Source organism: Chelmon rostratus, chromosome 6 (assembly GCF_017976325.1).
Source record: "Chelmon rostratus isolate fCheRos1 chromosome 6, fCheRos1.pri, whole genome shotgun sequence".
Classification (NCBI taxonomy): domain Eukaryota; kingdom Metazoa; phylum Chordata; class Actinopteri; order Chaetodontiformes; family Chaetodontidae; genus Chelmon; species Chelmon rostratus.
The window spans coordinates 4786651-4812091 of record NC_055663.1 but is presented as its reverse complement, the minus strand read 5'-3'; the positions used below and the strand labels follow the sequence as shown (position 1 = coordinate 4812091).

The window sequence follows — 25441 nt, the reverse complement described above, 5'->3', positions numbered from 1 at the left end:
AAACACATTTTTCCTCCCAACCAACCAACCACACAAAAATGCAGCAGATATGACACTTCTTTCCTCCTTAAATACAAAACTACAATCAAGATGACACAGTTAGTTATAGTATGGGGTATCACTTTTTAATAAAACACACTTTATAAAGCAACTACATTTGCTGATGCCTGTTACTGATGTTTATTGATGAGAGCAAAATGTGGGCAGCCAGGTTTTGTGTTTCAGCTGATCATTATCCTCCTTTAGACACTTGCTCTGTCTTTTTAGATAGCACACCCATTTATTCTAATGACAAAATGTTGGCAAGTAGGTCATGAGAAAGCATTAGGAAATTGTTTCTTCACCACCACTGAGGTCATACTTATATAACAGGTATGTCACTTGAGCTAAAACCCATTCATTTCCTACAAAGCGGAGAACATCCGATCAGAATTCTGTGTTGCTGGTTTCCAGTGTTCTGAATCACACACACACACACACACACACACACACACACACACACACACATACATTGATTTATTTATTAAATCTAAAAGGTCCAGTATTAAGATCATTGATGGCTGTTTCTCCCAGAAAATACCCACATAAATGAGAACAAGCATGTTTTTGTTGTAAGTAGACATACAGAAGTAACACTCAGCTTAATCAAAATTATGTCTTAGATTGAATTCGAAAAATCAAAAGATCTGTGAGCTAGCTACATCTAGCAACAAACCCCTTTGCTTCTGTGTTGACTGAGAAAACAAACTCCCCCTCCTCCCAACCAGAAGTCAGGCTGAGTAAAGTAAGCAGAAGGAAATGTCAGTTTAGTCTGATTATCAGGTTATGAAGCGAGCTGGAGAAGCTTCCCCTGTTGTGGATCATGACTGAAAGATTTAAACAGTATCGTCAGCAACTGAAAATCATCCAGGGGGTGTCAGTACACTGCAGGGTGTGGTTACAGGAGCAACAGAGCACAGAGTGGAGAGTGTGCTCTGACCACACCCAGCCACACCCATCAGTGATGCTTGGTGTAGTCAGACACGCAGCAGACTTTAACCAGGAAGAGCAGTGACATGCTGCTTTTCAGCCGGATGCTTACTTACTCTTTAAAACATTTCTTGCATGCTCGATGCATCATCAAGTTCATCAATTTTTTGCGAACTCCACACTTTGCATACAGCTTGATGATATCATTCTGACATACTTATTTTTGGGAGCTTGACTGAGAATTAAAAATGAATTATATGTGTTTGGACAATGCATTGCTGCAAAACGTGCATGTGTGATAATGCTCTTCTTGAAAGGTCGGATAAGTTTAATAAGTTGATTAAAATAATTGCTTTTGCTGTTGCTTGGAGTATTATCCACAGCTCCCTCTTCAATGTCCAGTGAATAAACTTAATAATTCTGCTCATACTTTGAGAAAGATTTCTTTTCAGACACAGGATTATAATATGCTTTTATCTGTAGCTATCAGCGATGGCAGTAAATGTACTGCATCTTCGTTATGAGTTGTCCAACAGATTACCCGGCAGATCCTTTTCCAGCTCTGCAGACGCAGAATTGGTTGCATAAACATTGTTGTGATCACTGATAACGCTGCATAGCTGTTTCTGTTCAGTGACATTCTAGGACGCTGTGACTTTCAATCTATTTTGCATCAGCAAACCAATGTTCACAGTAATTTGTGTGATTTATAGTGTTTATGCAAGCGAATGAAGGAATACCCGGAGGAGAGGAGGAGAGGATGAGTAATTGTTTCATTTTCTCACAACTGTTCACAGACAGCCGGAGATGGACAGTAGTACAGTGCTGTTTTCAAAAAAAAAAAAAAAAGAGACGGCAGAAAAACAGATTGGCGCACACTGGAGCTCTGTTCCAGAAAATGAAAGATTAATAAAAGTGTAAATCCAGTTAACTAGAAGCTCAGATGTGCGAGTCACAGAGAAAGACGGATTGCATACAAAATCACATGAAGCAAAGTAAAATAGAGTAAAGATAAATAGAGGAAGTGAAGAAATATAATGCACAAGTGTGTTTCCTGCTTCTTCTCACCTGCATGTGTTTGGCGCTCAGCTCACTCTTTTGATTTGTAAAGTCTTGTCTGACTTTTTCAGCTTTTCTGAGAGCTGTTATGTGATTTGGAGTAATGTGGTCACAGTGATTTTATTCCCAGGTCTGAGGAATAGGGTGACATTTTGAGAACTACGCTTAATCGCTTTCCTGCAGAGAGTTAAATGAGAAGACTCGCATGTTTACACACTAATTATGAAGGTAGGAACCAGGAGCCAGTTAGCTTAGACTGCGAGCAGGGGGAAACAGCTCACCTGGCCCTCTCCACAGTGTAAAAATACACCTAGCAGGACATCTGTATCTTGTTTTAACCTGTACACAAACAGAAATGTAAAAAGGACAATTTATTTTTTCTTGGCAACCAGTATCCTGATGTAAAGCTAACCAGCTCCTGGCTTTTTCCATAATGAGTGGACAGACATGAGAGTGGTGTCCATTATTCTTTGTATTGACATCTTTAATTACGCCAGCATCTGTTATTTAAGAAGGGCTATGGAGCAAACAGTTCACAAATATCACTGATGGTAACACACCAGTATGGGAGTAGGTTAAAATTAATGAAGGTGTATAGCAGTGGTGTGTGTGTGTGTGTGTGCGTAAAGAATCGTATCTATTTTAGCTTGCTTCTTTGATACTCTGGGACTGTCTGTAATCACAGCTGTGCTTCCACTGTGCTCTCAGTTCAGCTTAATGATGTTTTCAGCTTCATGTTTCATTTCTTTATATTAACTACAAAGACACGTTTAACTGTTTAAGGACATCTTAATTTAGTGTTTGTCATTTCCCACCTCCACATTATTTGTGAGATTACTCATGATCACTGTGGTTTGTGTATTAATGATCGCAGACGATGAGAGTGCAGCAGTTACGTCTCATTAGTCGGTCACAGATGCTGCAGGAAAATCAGCAAGTCGAAAACTATGGACACAGCTGGTCGCGCTCGTGGTGTATAAGAACATCTCTCCCTGCTGTGAGTCTCTTTATCAGACAGATTAGTCTCTGTTCTCAGCTTACTCGACAGGAGGTTACAGTTGGTTCAACACCTGTTATGGGATTTATTTTTCATTACAGCTACATTTTACATTCCATGACTTTCAGAGCAATTGATTGAGCGTGTCGAGAAATGATAAAGGTGAGAGGAAAGGATGATGACATGAAACAAAGGTGGTGCTATAGATCAAATTGACCCTTAATCGATCTTCCTCAGGTCAGTTCTTGGCCTTTTTCTGTACAGCTAAATGTTAATGACACTGGTCTTTCTGTAATGTGTTCGATGCAAATGAAAAATGTTTTTATGACCCACAAACAAACCAACTTTTCCATCTCTATAGCCACACTGCATGTTTGGATAAAAAAAACTCATCTCTATGCTTGAAAGCAATAAGTAGATCGCTGCAGACATAAAGCAATAAACAGTCAAAGCAAAGCACTCGTCAACAAGCAGATTGTCAATTGAATCACAGTGTTTATCTCCTCCAGTGCAGAAAACATTCATAAAAAATTGCCCTTAGTAACAGCTGCTGCAAAAGTTATTTTATTCCTGTAATGCCAACATGTATTCTGTAGCAGCCAGATGAAGCTACATGATCGCTGTACTCAATTCCAACAGCACTCAGCCATCTCAGGAAAATGCTTTACAAGTTCGATTAAACAGGCCAATCTGTTGGGACGGTAGTTGAAATGTTCTCACGGCAGCCACCGGTGTTCAGAGTGCACATTATTTACATGCTGTATCGTCTTTTGCAATCTGGTTCGCAGCCTCTGCTGCTCGGGATGCCACCCGCCCCGACCTTACCTGTCACACTCTGATAGTCGGTTCAGGAACAGCAACAAATAAAGCAGGCTGAGCTGCAGCCAGGATGAATGGTGACAGTGTGGGTTTGGAGACGAGCTAATGACAGACTGTTGTAGCCCGACAGTGAAGGAGTCTGCCATATGATGTCAGTCAGGCAGTGAGTCACAGTGGACCCAGTGCAACACAGCACTATCCATCTGCTGCTCCCTGCAATAACATGCACACATAAATACAGCAAGCCCCACATACTGTAAGAGGCAGATGACATCCCATACAGCTGCTTCCTCATCAAGGAAAACAACATAGAACGGCACAGAGTGTTTGTTGGAGCCTAAACACAATTTGTAGTGGATTGTGCTCTAAATTTGTAGAGTTGCCGTGACAATAAATACATCTTAAATTAGAGACAAATTAGACAAAATGTCATTATTTTGGAGTGTGCAACAGCATAGCAAGGCCAATGTAAGCATGGAAACAAGATGCAACACCTGGAACAAAGCCGAAAAGCAGACTGTCAGAACACTTTATTCAGTACGTGTAAAATTTGACAAAATGAAATACTCATGGAAAAAGTGTCCAAGGAAGCAACAGAGGAAGATACGCTGCAGCAGGAGTAGCAGTTACACCCTTCTCTTTGCCATCATTGACATTTTGTGAAATAAGCTTATTCGGTTTCTTGCTGAAAGTTAGATGTGAGGCTCAATACCACTCTCGTATTGTCCATTCAATATAAGGCTACAGTCATCTTAGCTTAGCATAAAGACTGGAAACAAGAGCTGACAGCTGGCCTGGTTCTGCACATAACCCCATGTAAACCCTGTGGTTTTGTATGGACTAAAGATAAAATGTTCTCTAGAGGTGCTGGTAGATGAAATACTGTTACCTTTACAGATCCAGGATAGCTGTTTCCTCTGTTTTTCAGTCGTCATGCTAAAATAAGCATCATCTAATCTGACTCTAGCTTTATGTTTGCCACACAGACATGAGAGTGCCATCAGTCTTCTCATCTAACTCTCAGGTAGGAAGTAAACAAACATGTTTCACCACATCCCTGCACTGCAGAATGACCAAGAGGGGGCAGGGCAGTGCACCAAACTCTAGCAAGCATAAAACACAGCCTTAAATGCATTCAGACAGAGGGCAAGACACTCATTCTTTGACTAAGAGGATTAAATGAACTTGCTCCGTAAATAATGTGAGAGGAGGCATACTTTGCATTGCATTGCGACATCACAGCTTCCTGGAAGCTCTCTCTCTCTGTCTCTGGCTGTTGCTCACCCATTTGTCTTCCTCCTCCTCTCAGACCCGTATGAAGACCATTCAGGCTCTCTGCGTCTCATCACCATCAAACCCATGACGGCCCAGCCAACCTACTCCTACCCGTCCTCCTCATCCCACAGCCAAGACTCTGTGGTCCTCAACGGGGAGGTGAGCCTGCACACACACACACACAAACACACACACACATGCACACACACATACGTAACGTACACACACCGTCGAGGCTTTATCGTGCTCGGCTGTGAGGTCTGCAGCATTGACAGTGTAGGACAGAGCAAAAACTAGAGCATCCTCGTCAGGATTCAGACATTCAGTACGGCAGCATTTGGTAGTACCGTAGTGTAGTGTGCAGATATTCTTCCATCATATCGTTTAGTTAGCTAATGATCATAGTATTGGATAAATAAAGGTTGCCAACTCTCAAAATGTCCAAACAAATTTCATGCAAAATAAAAGGAAGGCAGAGCCACTCTTGGATGAGAAATACTGTGAATGTTGGGCTCCCTCTTCATATAACAAGCAGAGGGCCATGCTGTTCTCCACATTTCAGCACCAACATCGGTCCATGATACATTCAGCAGAGTGTAAAAGTCGCAGTTTGTGTCGCTTTAGTTGACAGACACACACAGATCTTTCCAGAATCCCAAAACCGTTCGGTGTTCTACAATTATGCATCTATTACAGATTAAAATGGCCACAAAAATACAGCTTTTATTGTTTATGAAGGCAGTGTCTGTAACAGGCTGGATCAATAAGTCTTATTAATTATGTTCACATGTGACTGAATGTAATCTGGGTTCTGCAGAAAACTTTAAGCTATTAATGTTCAGTTTGTTGCATGTTTGATTCTTTCGCTTGAGTTTATTATACATTTGTAGTAATGCTAATTATAGTAAACATAATGGATGTGTGGCTAAAGCAGCTAAAAGCACTGGACAAAGGGAAGAAATAGTTAGCAGAAACAAATGGATTAATGTTTGATAGATAGCTCATTGTAATGGGTTGTAATGGGTGTTAAAATAGCTAGATAAAACTAATTCTGCATGAAATATCGGACAGTCGTGGTACCTGGCATCAGTGCAAAGACTTCTACGTGTGAGGTGTTAGCAAAGAAAGACTGAATACTGATACTGAACTTAGCTGTTGTTGTGTCAAACACCTCTCCCCTGATCTCTCACCCCTCTTATCACTCTTCTCTGACTGAGCCTGTCACCTCTCACACTTTTCCTCCCCTTCCTTATTCCACCTCAGTCCCTCTGCAGCTGAGGCAGCGATACACAGTTCATTACAGAAAATTAAAACAGCACTCAACTGGCTGCCTCTAGGCGAATGGAGCCAGGAAAATATGATTACTTGAGTTCAATACTTGAATGGATTGTTTGCAGGCAAACCATGGGGGGTTGAAGCAGAAGTCAGACATTGAGCACTACAGGAACAAGCTGCGTCAGAAGGCTCGGAGGAAGGGGTACGGAGAGTTCTCTCTGTCTGAGAGTGGCAGCCATGGTTACAGTCACCGCGACACCAGGCACAATCGGCACGACAATGGCGTCAAGGAGCCGATGACCGCTGAGGAGAAGAGGGCCTCCTTTGCAGGATGTCACAAGAGGTATGGAGGAGACAGAGATACCACAAATATGGCAGCTATTTCGTCTGAGTATGTCTGTACCGTTAATCAAGGTCGTCATTGGCATTAACTGCACAGCAGATGGTAAAATCAAAAGAATCAAACAAACATGTTCTGATATGAGCTGCCATGGACAGAAGCCCACCAAATGTTATGGCAGTAAAATAAAAATGTTTGACAATCCTAAAATTAGAGGATTAGACTTCACTATCAAAGCTGAGCCTTATTTCATTATTGAAGCGTATGAAATTAATCTATTTTTGTGCCATTTGATTTCATCATCATTTAAGCAGTAAACTATAAACTAGGTGCTTTACTGCTGGCTGGTATAGTTTGGCAGAATGAATCTTACTTTTATGAAATAGTTTTATGAATTTGTTTTTGTTTAATCAGTAGTAATTGAATGCTAAATAAATTGTACATATTATAGATCGACTGTAGATGTGTGACTGTAGAGTGTAGTTGCTAAGCAACACTTAAGGAGTGAGTGAGTAGTGGGGTTTTGTGGTCAGCACATTAATATTTTCCACTTCATACAGACGAGTTTTGCTTCTGTCACCAGCTGATTTTACACAATCAATCTTTTCACATTTCACACATGATTTGATAGTTGTTCTGAAAAGAATCCGTCTGCCTGAAACTTAAACTGGATCAACAGAAACTCATCGGCAGAGCGCAGAATGTGTGAGATTCAAAGTGCAGAAATGCCACGACATTGAGCAGCACCAGGGTGTTCATGTAAAAATCCAAACTTGGCTGAATAAATTCCTGCTTATTTTTAAGCTTTGGTGCTAATATAACAAAGTATACAGAAAGTAATTAACCAATAGAGGTCAGGTTCATTAAGGAAAGTTCTATACTGGTTCTATATTCAGTTATACTGTAGATGAAATGTATAGTTTGACACAGATCATCAGCTCAGATTAGCCCAGTTTGACTCTTTATTGTAAAAATAATGACTGATTAAAAAGGTAGAGCAACAATTCCTCACATATTCAGCGAATCCAAACTAAACTTAAACAGAAAGTAAATTGAGTGTTATGTAAAAAGCAATAAATCATGACAGTTCATCCAGCAGCTGTCTCATATATGGGCAAGACCAAGAAGACAAATGCTCCCATGAATGAAGGTTTTAACTTTCCTAAGATTCACATGACGATCCACCGTGGAAATGTGACTTATAAAATGCATTTCATTATTGTTTCAACTAGTCTTCTGTACATCTGCTCCCAAGCCCACCTCCCTCAAATTATTTATTTATTACCACACATAATTTAAGTTGCTGTTTTCAAGTCAGTTCAGTTAACTGAATCCCACCATGTGTAACTAGCGAGTGTGTTTGTTACATGAAAACTCTCCTCGATCTTCCTCCCGCATAAATTCAGACATGACATGCCATCACAAGTGCTTACAGTATTATTTACCTGTCCATCAGGTACTCCCACCCACGGGAGCCCACCTATTGGAGCCGGCAGTCTCTGAGCAGCCCGAGCCCAGTGGAGACGGAGATGGACCTGCTGGTGCTGAGAGAAAGATCCAGGAGGGGCATCCGAAACAACGGCTACGATGTGAGTGACTGGACAAGTCATGGACTTTCAGAATACATTCAGAAGATGTCAGCTGCAGGGAGAGTACAGTGAATCCAACTGGTTATAAGATGAGTTTTAAAAATGATTGTGAAGCAAAGGCTGCTTTAACCCGTAAGTCTGAACCAAGGCGTGAGTAGAGGATGTGAGGGATTTACTGGAGGAGGTATTCAGAAACATACCCGGCGGCAAGACCATGCAAAGCTTTGAAGAATTTTGGAGTTGGATCCTGTAACAAACTGTAAAATAGCAGCTCAGGTCCGACCTCTGACCAGGCGAGTCATACAGAGCGATGATGAAACGGTGTCTGAATCCTTCTTCCTCCAAATACCGTAGGTCACATGATGGTTGTGGCAATGTAAAGCTCTGCCACTTTGTCAAACACATAAAATAATCTTCTGAGAGCGTTTATAACGTTAATCCTTCCATTCCCTCCTTCACCCGCATTCTGATGCTCTGAGCTCACACCTAGAGGATTAACAAATCACCTTTAGATGAACCTTATAAAGCTGCACCAAACAGAAAGATAAAGACGGGGAGGTAAGAGGGAGGAAATGACAAAAAGATTAGAGAAAAAGTGAGTCTTTCATTTTTATGCCAGCAAAAGATGGAGAAGGGGAGAAAGACTGAGAGAGAAGGAGATAAAATAGGGAGCGATAAAGTGAGTGTGAGTGAAATCTCTTTATGCTGCTTCTCTGCTGCATCACAGTAACAGCAGCGACCGTGCTACCTAGCTGAATGTCAATGATTCTGAATATGATTATAGCCTATTCATGGATTCAGATGGGAGGCGCGATAGCAGTTAATAGCCTTGGATGCACCAAACTGTTTGAAATGGCACAAGGAGAACCGAGTCTGTTCGTGCAGGAGCGTGCATATTTGCGTGTATTCATACAGTAGGTTTACTGAAAATCCAAGAAAGCATTTCTACAGGTGTTGATTCAACTCTGTGATCATTTTTGGAGGCAGTAGTTTAAGGTGCTGTTGAACTGTATTGTGTTGTATTCACGTGTGTTTCTATCATCCATTTATGTCAATGAGAGAACGCTGAATAACTGACACATCTCACTGAGTGATCAAGTACAGTTCAACAGCAAATGATCACACAGTTGAATCAGCACCAAATAAACTGGCAGCTGAGTGCATACTACATGTAATTGTAAATGAAATACTGATGTAGTACCTGCTCCATAGAAGGTATAGGTCTGACGATTCTACCTGATGATTATAGAAGAAAAAGTTAAAAAATGGTTTAGCTTACATAACACGTACTGGGACACTGCAGACCTGTGATGCATTTTCTCTGACAATCTTCTGTGAGTTCTGACTGTTTTTCAGCTTCTCTACAGCATTTGATTCGTAGGAAACCGGAAGTTTATACAGTGATGAACACAGTGACTTCAGTGTCCACGTCCTCTTCACAGTCCTGACAGAGTGTGTGTGTGTGTGTGTGTGCACTCTGCAGGGCGAACCAGAACCATTTGAGGAGACCAACGTGGACCGTCTGATGAGCTCTCTCGGCTACGGAGGTGGATCTACTGGCACCGGGAACGGCAGCTTGGGGGTGAAAGCTCACCGTGGCTCCGACTCCTCCACACTTAGCTCCCAGCCGTCCATTGACGAGGTCCGCACGCAGATGCATATGTTGCTAGGCAACGCCTTCAGCCTGGCACCTCCGGACCACGACCCTCCTTCTCCTCCAACCAAGTAAACTTATGTTTTTCACATATTATTTATTTCTTCGCACATCTGCATGATTTCCAGTATTGCGTAGGAAAGAAAAGCGAGAGGGGCGCTGATACAGAATTTGAAATCCCAGTGTTTGAGAGCATGCATCCCACTCCAAGCTGTTTTTCACAAAGTAGAGTAGATTTCTGAACATGTCTGCTTGATTATGTATACTGGAGAAAAAGCAGGCAAACTGAAGAGAGTAGGTGTGTATCTATTGACTCAACTTTTTCTTCTTTGTTAATGTTCCTCTCTCTCATTAGCAGCCACCGCCATCACCACCACCATGCCCACAGAGCCTACAACCCATCCCACACCAGCCACTACAGTGATGGGGTGACCAGCGCCCCGGGGACCATGAACCACCCCTGTGGAGGCAGGCAGAGGAGCGCAGGCTATGAGGACATGCACCAGTGCAGCCTGCCCAAACCGGTAAGCAATAGGAGGAGCCTATGCATGCATGGTTTCATTGGTCTTTGCTCACAGCATTGAAAATTACTTTTCAACACAGCGATGGCACAGCCTCTGGGCTCAGTATCTAACCAAGGATACTTCAGCACGTAGACTGCAGGAGCCAGGGATCGAAACAGCGACTGATTAGTGGACGGCCGCTCTACTTCCTGAGCCACAGCCACTAACTAATCCACATTAACTGATTTTCAGGCCAAGTTGGTGCAGCCATCAAGTTGTAAACATGTCACTGAAAATACTAAATATACAGGAATTCTATAATTCTAAACTATATACAGTGTTTGTGGCCAAAGTGTTAGCAAACAGGTCCCTACAAATCCAGTTGAAGCAGACTAACATTAGTGTTCGTGTTTGTGTGCTTCCAATATTTACTCTCCTTTGAGCTAGTCTTGGTCTCCACCAACTCCTGAGAAACATATTGAGCTCTTTAGCAACTAACTGGTCCACTGTGTTCACCAGAAAGTCACTAACTCTCTTTGCTGTGTTGGATAGCGTACAGTGGGTTTATTAGAGCTGGCTAAAAACAGCTGCCTGCTGCTGTTGGAAATGAGGTAGATGAGAGTGTTGAGACTGAACCAAAACAGTAAAGATGTGGGCTGTTAAACCAAAACCATTAACAAAAAGCCACTAAAATAGTCTGATGGGAACTTCAGTTGGATATGATTCTCAGTGTATTCACATCCCACCAACACCTTTTATGTTATTTTACATTGCACATAGTCATTTAATCAAGTGTTTATATAACCAAGAATGTTATAGCAGCTTTAATTTATCACAATTATACTATTATGAGTTTAGGATGTAAAATAATTCATTAGTTGAGTAGCAGGTCCGTGTCAAGCTACATGCTAACTACCACTGCTGCTTGGTTTTGTCTGTGACAACAAATACGTTTCATGTGAATATCACAGGTTTTTTGCATGTAAAATAATTTGAATTTATAGCCACCAAGTTGCTGTAATTGGGTTTTGAAACAATCTTATGAAATGAAATTAATGTGGAGTAGAAGTACTTTAAAATTGTGCTTAAAGTAAGTTTTAGTGCTTGAGTTAATGTACTTAATTACTTTACACTGAAAATCAGCGCTATAGCTTGTTTTATGTCACAGCTTATTTTAGCCCCCCCCCTTGACAAAGGCATGATGTTATGCTTGTAAAAACCATGCAGAGCAAGTCGAAAGTGGCCTAGTAGTGCTGGTAAACAAATAAAGCCTCTTTTAAATGTCAAGGTCATGCAAATTCAGGTCCTCATGCATATTCAGGTTTTATACATTTTAACACACATTGATTTATTATCTGTTTATAGGGTCATGCAAACAGGAAGATCAACATCCTTATGTTATTACAGCACTTACATTGCAGGAGGGGGTCCAGAGGCTGGACATCCAGAAAAGCTGCTGTTAGTGGTGTCAGTGTGTACGTGCCAACAGCTGATCAGCACGGGAGACGCTTTGCAGAGATTAAAGCGACTGAGCGTTGAACACATCCCAATAAATATAATTGCCTCGCACAGCTTGAATCTGTATCTTCTGTTTTGCTCTGATCACACATCCAGCTGATTTTCTAGCCCCCTTTATTTCTCAATATTGGTGTGTTGTTCCTTTGTTGTGCACTTTTTGGAATTTGGCTTTGGCTTGTTGTGTTGGTGTATTTTGTACTAATCCAGATGCTACTTAAATATACAGTATTTCTAAATTACATTTGTGGCTTCTGCAGGGTTTCCGGTTCACCCAGCTTCCTGATATGGGCATTGGCTCTCCACCACCACTGATCCCCTCAAGACCAGGACCACCACCTGGGACCTCACTACGACGGTAACGCTCATGCATGTGCAGACAACTGTAGGCACTTGAATGAGAAAATGTATAAGATATCATAAAAAAAGAAAAAATCTAAATGAATAAAGCTAATTAAACAAGGAGGACTCTGTACCCTGTGTGAAAGACAAGATATAGACTGAAGTTAATGTTCTAACTAAGGCAGTGGAACATCCAGTGTGTTGAGCATGTGGACCTCAATAATATTCAAAGATCATATTCAAAGCAAATGTTCACATATGGCATTTAAAAGCATTCCTGGATGGATTCTCAACCAATCAAAATGCAGCGCTGGGGCTAATCACTGTACCAGAAAAAAATATGTGATTTGTTGGTGGAGAACACAGAGCAGAACAGAGCGTAGAAAAGCTCCAGAATATTAATGAGCATCATTTGAACTCACTGGCCTCCACATCCTCTCTCGATCTGTGCCTCTCACTTCCCTCTCGCAGGCCCATATGTTAGTCTGCATCATTTGAACTGAGCAGCCCCTTCATTTAAATGCTGTTGCTGTGTGCAGCGTGTTGCTGGGCACTTTAGCACTGCAGAGAGTGATTGACTGTTCAGCTGCTGTGCGGCCTGTGGACGGGCATGTTCGCCATCTAGTGGAGAACAGCGAAAATAGCACCTACAAGTAAACACATTCCAGCTGCGATGTACAGCAGACTGATAGGAACAAACTCAATACATAGAATATAATTGATTGATCATAAATAGCATTTGTTATTTAGACAATCACTTAGATATTATAGAGGATTTTGATTGTTTGTTTGACAGAAACAGCTCTGATTACAGGTAATTTAATTTTGAATCTATGATTTTGAAAATTATTCTTGCTTTAAAACCAGATACAGAAATGTTTTAGTAGTTAATCAGTCAGCTCGTCATACATCAGCTCCTCTGTACCCTCAGGGAGGAAGAGCACAGCCTTTTAATGACTCTTTAGTATGCGCTGTGAGACATTAGTGTGCAGGGTGCATTATGGTCCTGAGCCCTGGCAGTGACATCATCTATCCTCCAGTCTCCTACTGTCGTGTCACATGTACAGTAGTTAGTGTCTGTACGGTGCAGAGGAGGATGCTGCAGTGTAGAAGAGCTGGAGAAGGATAATGACAAAACCTGGCACATTGAAAATAGAGAATTGTCTACACACAGAGGAAGTCTCTCGAACTCGCACACAGCTGTTTTTCAGAAGGTGAGGTCATGAGTTGAAGAAGCTTGGTTTTGTATTTATAGAGTCAACTATTCAGTTATATTTTCTCTTGGACCTGAAGAATGTAAACTTCATAAAGGATGGACAAGTGCTAAATCTGTTCTTTTTTTAAGGGCAGATTAAAATATACTTGAGGTTGTGTCATAATACATTATGTGTGTGTTTTGCCCTGACCGTTTTTTTGTCATATGACAAAAATAAATGTACATCCCTGTCTCGTCTTTCTCTGCCTGTGGACAAAATGTGTCATCTACAGTAATACTGCAATATTCTATTTCGTGCTTGCTTGTTTTGAATGTAAACACATCAACTGACCTAATTTTGGCTCTCTAACTGACAGGTCAGATACTTCAGCTGACAGTTCAGAGTCTGTCACAGCTTCCATACTAACTGACACTTCAGCTGTTAACATCTGACACACTTCACCTTCACATCTCCGACTCCTCAACTTAAAGTGAGACTTCAGCTGCTCTTATTTCTTGCTCTCTAAATGACAGCTCCACCCCCGATGTTAGTCTGAAGCCTCGTGTGTCGGAGGCCTCAGACCTGCAGGCTCAGCAGCACAATGGCGCCCCGTACCTGCCGCTGTCCAGGACCCCCTTCCCTGCTGTCACTGTCGACCAGTCCATCACCACCTACTCAGGTATGACACAGTGGCGGAGTGCTGAACAGCAGCTATGATTGGTGGCGTTCAGTCATTGGCTAAATCCATCTTTACATCTCACAGGAAACCCAATAACAGCAGTCTACGCTATATCAGCCAACCGTCCGGGCTACTCAGACTACTTTGTCATGTCACCGCCGTCCTCGTACCGTAGCCCGTCCTGGATGTCCTACCCACCCGAGCCAGAGGACCTGCCGCGGCAGTGGAACGACACACCGGTGAGAGACACACAGCTCCTGTACAATGTGGTTTAATGCATAATAAGCTGCAAACTCTGTCTGTGACAGTATGTCGCCAGTGTGTGAAGCAGTTCTTCTCTTCTCCCTGCAGAACTCACGTCATCTGGAAACCATCTGCTGAAGTTGTCTGCCTGCGACACTGAGTGCGAACAGCCAGTAGCTTGGTGGGTCAGATCATCCCAGCACTGCTGTGTTATGTTGTCGTGCTTGTCGAGTGTCCTCTCACTGTGTCTGTCTAGAAAGTTACTGCGGAGTGTGTCCCTGGGTTCGATGCCACAGGCTGCGTAGATTGTGTAGATTTTGCGTGCACAGTGTAGATACAGGAATACAACCTACATCACCTCCACTACAATCAAGTTTAACAGTGTGATTAATGTCTGCAGACAACATGTCCATGTTGTCATCACAGTATGATAGCACAGTAGCTCCTCAGCTCAGCTTAATTACACAGTTTTTAAGTGTTTTTTCAGCATCAGGCTAAATAGGTCACAAATGTTGAATCCATATAATTAATTCAAAGTACTCTGTGAAGCTTTTCATCACAATCTGCACTTCAGAGCAATGTTTTTGAGTGGGACCCTGCTTTGTTTGCTCTCAGCTCTCTCTCATGTGCACAAGCACACATGCACTGATGTACAGGTGGGGGTAATGTAGTAGCCAACAGTGACTTGCACAATTTATGATGGAGGACATGCACTCACTATGTTGTTAGGCCTCAAAGATACATGTAATGCCTTTTGGTGAGTATCGCTGAATGTGAACAAGTAAACTCCACGAGGCACCTTTAAAAATCCAAAACCTCATTAATCTTTTAACACATTATTTCAGATCAGCCTGTAAACATGCTTTCTTTTGTTGATGATCATTTTGTTTGACTTTTTGTTTTCCTGGTCTGAAAGCCTTTGGCAAGTTATTCCATCCAGACAGCAAAAACATTACCTCTTTTGGAGTCCAGTCTTGCAGACCAGCCTTCGGGCGAAAGGCTGGATCAAGTGTCTGTATCTGCACTGATGCAGAGGCAGAAAATGAAAAGAGGAATAACTAACTAACTAAATGAAAGAGTGAAAACTCAGCCTGAATGTGTGATGGAGTGTAGTGGACGGTCGGTCACATGTGCTTCACTGTGTTTCCTCCAGGTGTCTCTTTGGATGGGCAGAGGATCTCCCTCTCACTGAAAACTCTCTGGAGCTTTAGCACCCCCTCCTTCACTTCCGCCCGGCCTCCCTCCTCTCTGATTCGTTCATTACCAGTGGACCCCCCTCTGCCCACACCTTATCCCCAGCTCCCTCCCCCCCTCTCCACCGGCCTGGCCTCCACCTGTCCTCCCTCTCAGCCCACTTCATCTGCAGCTCAAAGCGTTTCTCATCCTGTAGAACTCCTCTGCCCCATAAGCCCCTCCACCTGGTCAAAGCTCTGCTTCAGCCTCCTCACCAATGCAAATGTTCAGTCATGATTCTCTCTCTTTCTGTATTCTCTCTGCTCCCTGAGCCCCCGGCCTCACTGGCCCTCACCGGCCCCTCTGGGCCCTTCGTCACTATCTCTGCCTCTTCTGTGGGGACCACCACTGTACAGCCAGAGGCCCCTCACACTGCTGAACTGAACTGAGCTGAGCTGAGCTGAGCTGAGCTGAGCCGAGCTGCGTGAAGCTGTACTGTGCTGCCCTGCCTGATAACACACGCTCAGTGTGGATGAACAGGGTGAGTACAGTACAGTAAGACAGGGGTGACCTTCCAACTCGTTCTCTGCCCCAGCAATCATCGTACAGTAACTGCCATCTGCCCAGCACACGATGGCACACAGCGCTGCGTTACCATGACAGTAGTGCCCCAGCCATGGCCAGTGGTCTGCTCCTCCTCTGAGCTGGACTGGACTGATCTGGACCATCCTGGACTTGCCCCTAAGGTCCACCATGAAGCCAGGAAAGCTGGACTGACTTAAAACTGTGCTTTTTTGATGAATCCAAATTCCTATGTAAACCTTCTACAGCTGGTTAATATGTGTATTTTAAACTTAAGTGAGGAAAAAAAATCTAAGGAAAAAAAAAAAACTCTTGTCTTGAGCTGTCTCAATTTCAGTTTTTGGATAATTGTGTGCTTTTGTCTTTTCTTTTTGTGCATTGATTAATTATCAATGGATTACTGTACAAAAAAGACAGTGAGTGTTTACCTTTCGCTCACCTTATTTCAAGGCAAAAAAAAAAAATTACATTCTTCAAAACTGAAATCGGCGGCTTTGTTGTCTGTGGTTATGATGGCATTTCTGTACTTTTAAAAAGAATTACTTCATTTACTTTTTTCCTTCATCAGATTCAGCAATGAAAACAAGAATTAGTCACTATGTTCTGTCCATCATCTGATTCTGAAGTTTCTGTCTGCTGACCATTCGGCAGACCTGGGTCAAATAAAGCCAATTGAAATCCTCCTCACATGCAGCTCTGCTTTGTAGCTTCGCAGCCGCTGCAGGGTTAGTTTGCCTCTTCACAAAAGGTAAAAACATTGACCAAATGATGACTTGGATTTAAACTGATTTCAATGCTGGTTTGACTCGGGTCTGCTGCAGTTATGTGAACACACCAGTATTCTTAGAAAAACAGTTCTTTTACTTGAAAGGTGTCTACTGTATTCTACTGTATAAGGAAATTTGACTTTTGGTTCTTTTAGTCTTGATGGAGAGGGATGAATATTTGGTCATTGGACTATGGTGTAGTACTGTTCAAGAGACTTGCCCGGCTCAGATGAGCCATATATGTAACGATTAAACGTATTATTGTACATAGCAGATGATTTAATGAAGAGATTTATGCAAGTACTGTGGGAGGGATAGTTTGCTTGACATTGTTCTGACGCCATGTTTCTTCCTTTTAGTTCCACTGCGTTTATGATGACGGACAGTCAGACTGTTTCGGAATCTCGTTGACTTTCTGAACGATGCACACATTTCATCATCACCTAGATCGTCTCTTTTCATCGTATTAATAACACAGAAGAGAAAATATAACAGATTGCATTTTACAAAAGAGACAGATGGAGTTTTTAGAGTGGCACTCGTTGAGCAGATCTTACCCTGCATTTACAGTATTCTTTATGTCTGAACAAAGCTAATATAGCCATAATAGTCAAAATAATGCAATTTTTTAGTACAAAGAATGTCATAGTCTAAATTATATTTACCCTCATTTTTTCTGAGGAGAACTAGGAATCTGTGAGCACACTGTATGTAAGGCTCCTCATCATTTAGATGGTACTAAAGGAGATTATAGCCATATATTAACTTCACCAAGTAGACATAAAACAGCTAAGATATACAGTGTTACGTTCAAAGTGGCAGATGATACCAAATGAGAGTATATTAGTTAGGTATAGAAGAGGCAGGGGATAGAGGGATAGTATAGATAGAAATGTAAAAAGAGGACAGGATGTATCGTTTAACTTGAAATGAGCACTTTTATAAATAGCCTAAATGGGAAAGAGCAGAATCAATGCAAACATTTTGTGGTATATCATAAAACAGATTATATAAATCTACAAAACATTTTAGAAATCCGTTCAACCAAGCCTGAAACTGTAAATGCATAATCCAAGTAAAAAAGTGTTGAATAATCATTTTTCACCTAAATTATTATCAACTACTTCTGGACCTTTAGACGAGGCTGTAGCTAGCATTGACTACACGGGCTGTGCACAATGAAGTCAGATTCTATTTATATTTTTTAAGAGTCAAAACCCTTAAAGTTTATGGCCAAAAACATAACTATGCCAGCTTTGAAACAGCATTAGGTCACTTAGACAGTAAAATTTACAGAAAATCTATTTTGGCAGTTAAATTTCTACAGGAAATGTGGACTGTTGTGGTGGCTCGTCAGAAATTTCTTATGCGGGTTGGGGTTGCATTGGGGGACTTTGTACTCTGGACCGAATTTCTTAAATTCTCACTTACGGCCCTGCCTCTACATTTATGACGTCAACTTTCAATTCCAAAGGATATATCAATGTATGGAATATATCTATATGCACTGAAAACATAAGTACGTACATTAACATCCGCAATCTGTCAAAAACAAGCGCGTATGTAGAATGTAGCACAGACAAGAAGTTATCTTTTTCAGCTCAGATATTGTTCAGAATTCCTCCCCTGTCTAAATCTAGGCCTGCACATCATTAATATTAGATGTGGGTATTTAGGGAAACGAAAGCAAAGGTATGAGATGACAGTACTGGAGCATTATGAGTGCACTCGGTGCTATTGGTGTTTTGGATCATTCTCATCACCAGAGATCTGCAGCAACCTTCATATTTGAATTCATACTCAGTGTACAAACCAACACAAGGTTGAAGAGAAGACACTTCCACTCATGTTATTTCCATTTTATTGTACTCCATGTTAAAGAGAGGGGTGGGTGGGTTTTGGTTTCTCAGCAGTAACTTTGAGGAGACTTGATGCTATGCTGTAAGTTGATGTGCAATGTTTGTGCTTTACACGGGTAGCGGCGAGATGCTTTTATTGACGACGGACTCTGGGATGGACTGACTGTGAGTAGTTTTTTTCTGCCGTTTGAGCCATGTCATTATGACGTGACGCCGTGGTGGCACTGATGATGTCACGCTGTCGTCACTCGGGTGTTGATGAGGTCAGTGACGACAACAATGAATGCTGTTGGATGTAGTTATGCATAAAACTTTTTGGTGAATTTAAACAATAAAGACAAATTACAATTCTCTGCTCTCTTGCGGTTTTCTTTGTGTTGGTCTAATTTGTGCTACAACAGATTGTTGATATGTGATCCTCACTGTTAACAAATGAACGTCTGTGTACGTGCACAGGCGATCCTTGTCTTAAGACCACTAGAGGGAGGCAGATACCTACAGTTCAGGCCTTCTGTTCCGCTCTCCTTCAAGTGCTGCTTCGGTCACTGTTCTCCACCTTGTGAAATTTCTTCTAGCACATTGAATAAAACATGTTTGGAGAATCATTTCTGCCCCTGAGATGAAAGCCGAGCTGCTGTACCAGCTCTCTGTCAGCAACCTTGACTCTTCAAACGCCCGCAAACTGTTAGTCAACAGGAGGAAAAGTGGCGGCGGGGAGGACTGATTCTTTTAAATTGCAGCAGACACAGGTGTGAATCACAGCATAGATAAACCTGCTTTATATGCGTGCCATATCTTTTTCTTTCTCTTTCTTCCTCCAGAGTCGCTCACTTCACCCTTACAGGCATGTTTGAGACATACTGTTTTATTTTGTGTAATGTAATTCAGTCATACTTGATAATCCAGACACTCGAGGCCTCCAGTGCAGAGACTGAAAATGGACTCTGGAGTGAAGCATCTTGTGCCCAGTAGTCAGTAGTGAATGTAAATTTAAGAACTGCTAACAAGCTAACTGAACTTTTTTATGGAGTATTTTTAGATGTCTTAAAACTTGTCTGGAGGGGATCTTTACAATCTTTATGTAGGACAGTTTATGTTAATCTTACATAGACTGTTCTACATACTTTCTGCTGTTTTGGGCTCCATCAGCTCATGAGGGAAATATCTGGCTATTTAGCCACTAAATGCTGATAATTCTCTGTGGGTTAGTCACTATAAGCAGCTCCTTTCATATTACACATGGTCATGTGTTGTTAATATAAAGCTATTGACTAGTGCTGCTTTAAACACTTTTCTGCCACTTGGGGGCAGAGCGACAAGCTGAAATCAACACTGACATATCATTAAACGAACAAACAATAATAAACAAATACCTTTCATTTGGTGTCACATTTAACCCTAATATTCACATGCTCTGCTTTGGTCTCCACCAGCTCCTGAGGAAACATACGTGGCTCTGTAGCTAGTTGCAAGCGTTCGCCGATGAGCAGGTAGCAAACATGCAGTTTATCAGCTCTGCTTTTGAAGACAGCTGTGGCTGGAAATTAACTTGATGAGTTTGTGAGGCAGAGATCCACAGCAATGGGCTGAAAGATGCTAAAGCTTTTGCATCACACATTGTAATTTGATGAATTGTTAAGTAAAAGTTAATTCGTGCAGCTTTAAATTCATGTTTGTCAGCGTGTCGGAGTCCTGTTCTCCTCTGTTTTGTTCTCAAGGGGTCAAAGGACTCATTTGTACGATTTGAAAAGAAGCTACACATGGTGTAAAGGATTTTGGAAGGCTTTGGTGGGCTCTGTGCAAACACTGAACAGCCTGCTTTTGTGCTTGCTCAGGTGCCTTGTGTTTGTGATATTCTTCATCCTGTCTTGGCTTTGGTCAGCTTGTCTCTGTGGTGCTAATCCCCTGCGCTCTCATGCGGGAGGTTGATGTTATATTCAGCTGAAACCTGCCAGATTTCCCCAAGAACAGCATCTTTTGGCCAGCAGTTTCCCCAGCAGCTGTGTGTGTGTGAGAGCCCTGTTAGACAATGCTGCTTCAGCTCTATGCGCCTTTGGCCTGTGCGGTAGGGCCCATGTAATGAGCACCATTTAACAGCGCTGCACCGTGCTCTGTGTGTGGTTGTGTGTGTGCATGTGTTTGTGTCTGCGCGTGCTTAATTTCTCTAGCCAGTAATTAATGGCTAATCTCTCTTAGTCAAACAAATGGGAATAAAAAGAGCGGGCTACTCAGCCGAAAGATCAGAGCACGATTTCAGGGCTTACACCACTCAGAGGAATTAGATCCTCGCACACACACACACACGCAGACACACACACACACACAGTTCAACGAGTAAATTAGCACACACAACAGCCACAGCAATAACCCTCCAGTTGTTGTTCAGTGTTGTCTGAGTCAAGCCTGTGTCAAGTTCAGCTTTCCTTTTCCTGTGCAGGGCTTTCTTGCACTTATCAATGACGGCTGGGCTCCTTCTTCCTGCAGCTGCCATTCTCTCCCATCGTCTAATACGACGAAGAGAGACAAATAGAGAGAGGGAGAGAGAGGGGGGGTGAGGAGGAGGGTCGAGAGAGAGAGGGAGAAGGAGAGAGGGGACTGTTTAGCCAGTGTTAATTAAGTTTGGACAGGCTCTCCAGGGATCCATTATGAAAGTCTTATCTGCTAATAAGAAAAAGAAGACACTGTAATTACAGTTCTATATAGAGTACAGGAGGGGAGACGAGAGGAGGGAAAGAAAGTGCAGACAGGAGGGAAATATTACTCATTTACACTATCTGCTTTGTTTCCAGCTGTTGAGTCGTCCTTCTTTAGCGATGAGTCTGCAGCCAGGATGGACTGTGGTTTTACAGCTATAAATAATGCTGGGGTGGATCAGTGCAACACCAAAAATCAGCAGTTTATCCGCAGCAGATCACATAAATTGGTACCTTAAGTGCAGTTTCCTTGTCTGTAGGTTAAGGGGTTGCTTCACTTAAATTGCAAAAATACACGATTTCTCACTTATTGTACCTCTAGTGGCATTTAGCTTGCAAACACTTTTGGTTTTATTTTCACAGGCTTTGCAAAATCTGTCTCTGAGATTATTGCCTCCACCCCAACACACACAAATAAAAAGTATGCTTTGCTAATGCTTCATTTTACTTGTCTGCAACTCCTGAATAATTCTTTCAAGAGTACTTACACAATATGTGCTCCCTCTCTCTCTCTCTCTCTTTCTCAGGGAAAACATAATTTGCTTTGCACCTTTTTCATGCACTTGCAATCTTGTGGCACTTGTAAGCTGTCAGGTGGAACATGGAACAGTGTTGTGCCACTTATTCTCAAAGGTTTCCCCTTTGCAGCATGGAGTGTACCCTGTTGAATGGCTAAATAATTAATAATAAATAATAATAATAATAAGAATAGTTTCGACAGTCTAATCGTTTCTCAGGAACTTTCATAGAAAGATGTGTGTTATAGGGCAAATAGGAATGTCCTTCAAACAAAAGCTCATTTTAAAGCCCAGTAAATATTCATCCTTCATGTATTTATTATTGAAAAAGATTTTCTCTTTCTATGTTGAATCGTTTGCTTGCCTGCAAACAAACTTCAATGTTTAGCTGACCTTCTGTTCAACAACTAAAAGATTCTCTTGGTTGCGCCATAGCAGCTAATTGGATTTGTATGAACTGAACACTGTCTGTATTTCCTCTATAATTAGTCCCAAATTACAAAGTCCCTTCCAAGTAACTTCTTTGAAGCTCTCAAGAAGTGATTCAGAAATGACAGAGCCATGAAAAACAACAGCTCAGCTTTCTTTTCTTTGTTTACCCTTTTGAGATAAAAGGGAGAAACTTCATAGCAGCTTAAAAGTGAAATGTAATTTATCTTTCTGTTGCAGTATTTTTATTCTGCAGGTTTTTGTGGGTTAAGATGAGAAGACTGATATCACTCTGTGAACGAATCCAGAGCTAGGAGCTTAGCATGAAAACATGAGCGGAGGAAAGCTGGCCAGGCCTCCTGCTCATAACCTCCTGGAAACCCACAAGCTGACATCTTTACACTTTGGTTTCTGTGCACGATAAATAAACGAGATATAACGTGTTCATTAATCACCTTTTGTTTCTCCTGTCCCAACTTGTCTGAAACATGTTCCTGCATCAAATCCAGAATAAGCAGATATTTACAAAAATCAGTGAAGTTGATGAGGTCAAACATTAATGATGTTAAAAGGGATTAGCAAATGATTCTGTTTTAGTCACGTTTTCTCCCTCTCAATCTTTTCCTGTCAAACAAAGGCTAAATATCCCAAATTAATCTTTCAAAAAATGTGATACCATCCAAAATAATACAGATTGAAAGGCGGACTTCATGCAGGTGGAGAATGCACTGCGTAAATGTGCAGTGCACAAGATGAATGCATAGTTCAGCAGAAATAAAACTGATGCTTCCCTCATATTCCTGTAATCCTCCATGTCTGCCCAGCTGCAAACACCCTCACTCCTCTTCACTCTGGGCATGTGTAGGCTGTTCTGGCAACAGTCTGATGGCCACAGAGTCTCCCAGCAGCACTCTGGTGCCCTGAGGGAGGCAGACACACACAATCCAACGCTCCTGCTTCAGCTAAACACTGCTGTCCTGCAGAGGCTAGCCACGAGGTTTAAAATGTTACGATGACCCAACCACGAAGGCCAGGCATGTCTGTTTTTGCCACTGGCCTCTCTGTCAGGCCCTGCAACTGCCCTGCTCCACAGGTCCCACCAGCACCACCTGACGTGGCTGCAAAGACACATCCTTTCCAGCCGAGCAGCCCGGTATGTGACCTGCCCTGGTGGATACACGGCAGCCGCTGTGCTTCCTCCTTCCCCCGTGGTCAGTCTCAGGTCCAGCAGTGGCGCAGACAGAGTGGGAAGGCATTTCCAATGGAGGAGAGTAACTAAGTGCTTTTACTCAAGTAGTGCACTTCAGTACTGCACTTAAGGAAGAAGTTGTACTTTATTTGAGTATTTCCAATATATGCAACTATATACTTCTACTCCACTACATCTTAGAGGCAAAAACTGTACTTTTTACTCCACACCTTTAGTTACTAGTTACTTTTCAGATAACTGTTTTTCATACTCTTCCTGTCCAATAAAAAACTATGTATTTCAAAATCTGATGATTTTGAATTTGAAGGTTTGTGCTAAGCTGGAGGTTTAAGTGTTCCCGTATGGGCTGAGGACATTCTCCTCCTTCTTAAGCTACATAAACTATTTTTAAAAAAGCCTCTTCGATGGCTGCTTTTCTGAGCTCATGAAAAACATCTTTTTAGAGATAAGTGGCTCTCACAGGACAACAGTGCTACAAACATATGATGATCTTATAGAATATGATGAATTACTGTAGATGAAACGAGCCAGCGGTATATAAAGTAGTTTAAATGAGCTCAGCCTTAATCATCTACAGCAGTAAAATGCAACATACATATTAATGCAGCATTAATATCATTCCAAAAGCATCATATAAAATAGTTAAACACTGGGACCATTTTACTGTATAATGAGTACTTTTACTTACATTACAAGTACATTTTGTTGATGATATTTACATACCTTATTTAAGTAACATTTTAAAAAAAGGGCTTTTACTTGTAGTTGATGATTTTCACAATGTGGTATTTGTACTTTTCCTGAAGTACAGATTCTGGGTGTTCCTCTGTTACTTCTCAGGCAAGTAAAGACTGCCTATTCACAACTACCACCTCTTCTAACTGTCACCCCCATCAGCTCAACTCTTGTGTCCCACTCAGACAGCAGCAGCAGGCTGTGTGAGGCGCCTGGGTGGAGGCACAGGTGGACTGTTTCAGGCCTCGCTCCACCACGGCTTCATGGCATCTCACACACTCTCCTCACCTTCCTGTAATGCCTCCACTGTTCCATCGGCCAACCCCCACACCTGTTAATCCACAAATCAATCACCATACGTTGGCAGGAGCGAAAACCACAGAAACCAGACAATAACAGCACATCATGATAACATGCATTTAAGGTACAATTTGCACTACTACCAAAATGCAGTGCACTGTCAGTATTAGTACTTAGTGTAAAAGTACCTCACATGCTACACATAGGGTTAGGGTTACCAAACAACCAAACACTCCACCCATATGTGACCGTTGCACACGTTATTGCAGAGCCATGGGTGTACGTCTAACAGCCTCCCCTCTGCAGATTCTGGAACCTGACTGCAGGATTTTATTCCCATTCAGAGAAGTCAGCCAGTGATTTTGGGCAGCGAGGTCTGGCTCGTAGTCTGTGTTCCAATATGGAACGGGGTTGACGTCAAGTTCTTCCTCACCAAACCTAGAGAACCGTTTCTTTATGGACCTGGCTCTGTGCGCTGGGGCGTTGGGAATTCCCCAAACTGTCGCCACAAAGCTGAAAGCACACCGTCTGAAATATTATTGTATGCTGAGGCGTTAAAGGTCCACTCCACACTGCACAGCTCCTCGACATGTCGGCACCTCTCGGCCTGTGAAGACAGTCTTTTTCACAGTGATGCCATTTGTCTTATCTCATCTTGAAGGCCACAGATTTACCCACATGAATGCCAGGACCTGAGGTTTCCCAGCAGAACACTGAATG

The 25441-nt window shown here is 42.1% G+C and overlaps 1 protein-coding gene across 1 annotated transcript in view; it reads left to right on the top strand.

The window, feature by feature from the left end:
- The window catches only part of kiaa1549la (KIAA1549-like a), a 110305-nt gene extending 91198 nt beyond the window's left edge, over positions 1-19107 (top strand). Inside the window, exons 15-24 of the mRNA XM_041939241.1 lie at positions 5154-5278; positions 6517-6737; positions 8191-8337; positions 9806-10048; positions 10333-10501; positions 12256-12353; positions 14067-14212; positions 14297-14451; positions 14564-14636; positions 15609-19107. Of these exons, the coding sequence (XP_041795175.1) occupies positions 5154-5278; positions 6517-6737; positions 8191-8337; positions 9806-10048; positions 10333-10501; positions 12256-12353; positions 14067-14212; positions 14297-14451; positions 14564-14593 (1334 nt within the window). The 3' untranslated portion in view covers positions 14594-14636; positions 15609-19107. The remainder of the gene's footprint in view (positions 1-5153; positions 5279-6516; positions 6738-8190; positions 8338-9805; positions 10049-10332; positions 10502-12255; positions 12354-14066; positions 14213-14296; positions 14452-14563; positions 14637-15608) is intronic.
- Positions 19108-25441: the final 6334 nt, after the last annotated feature.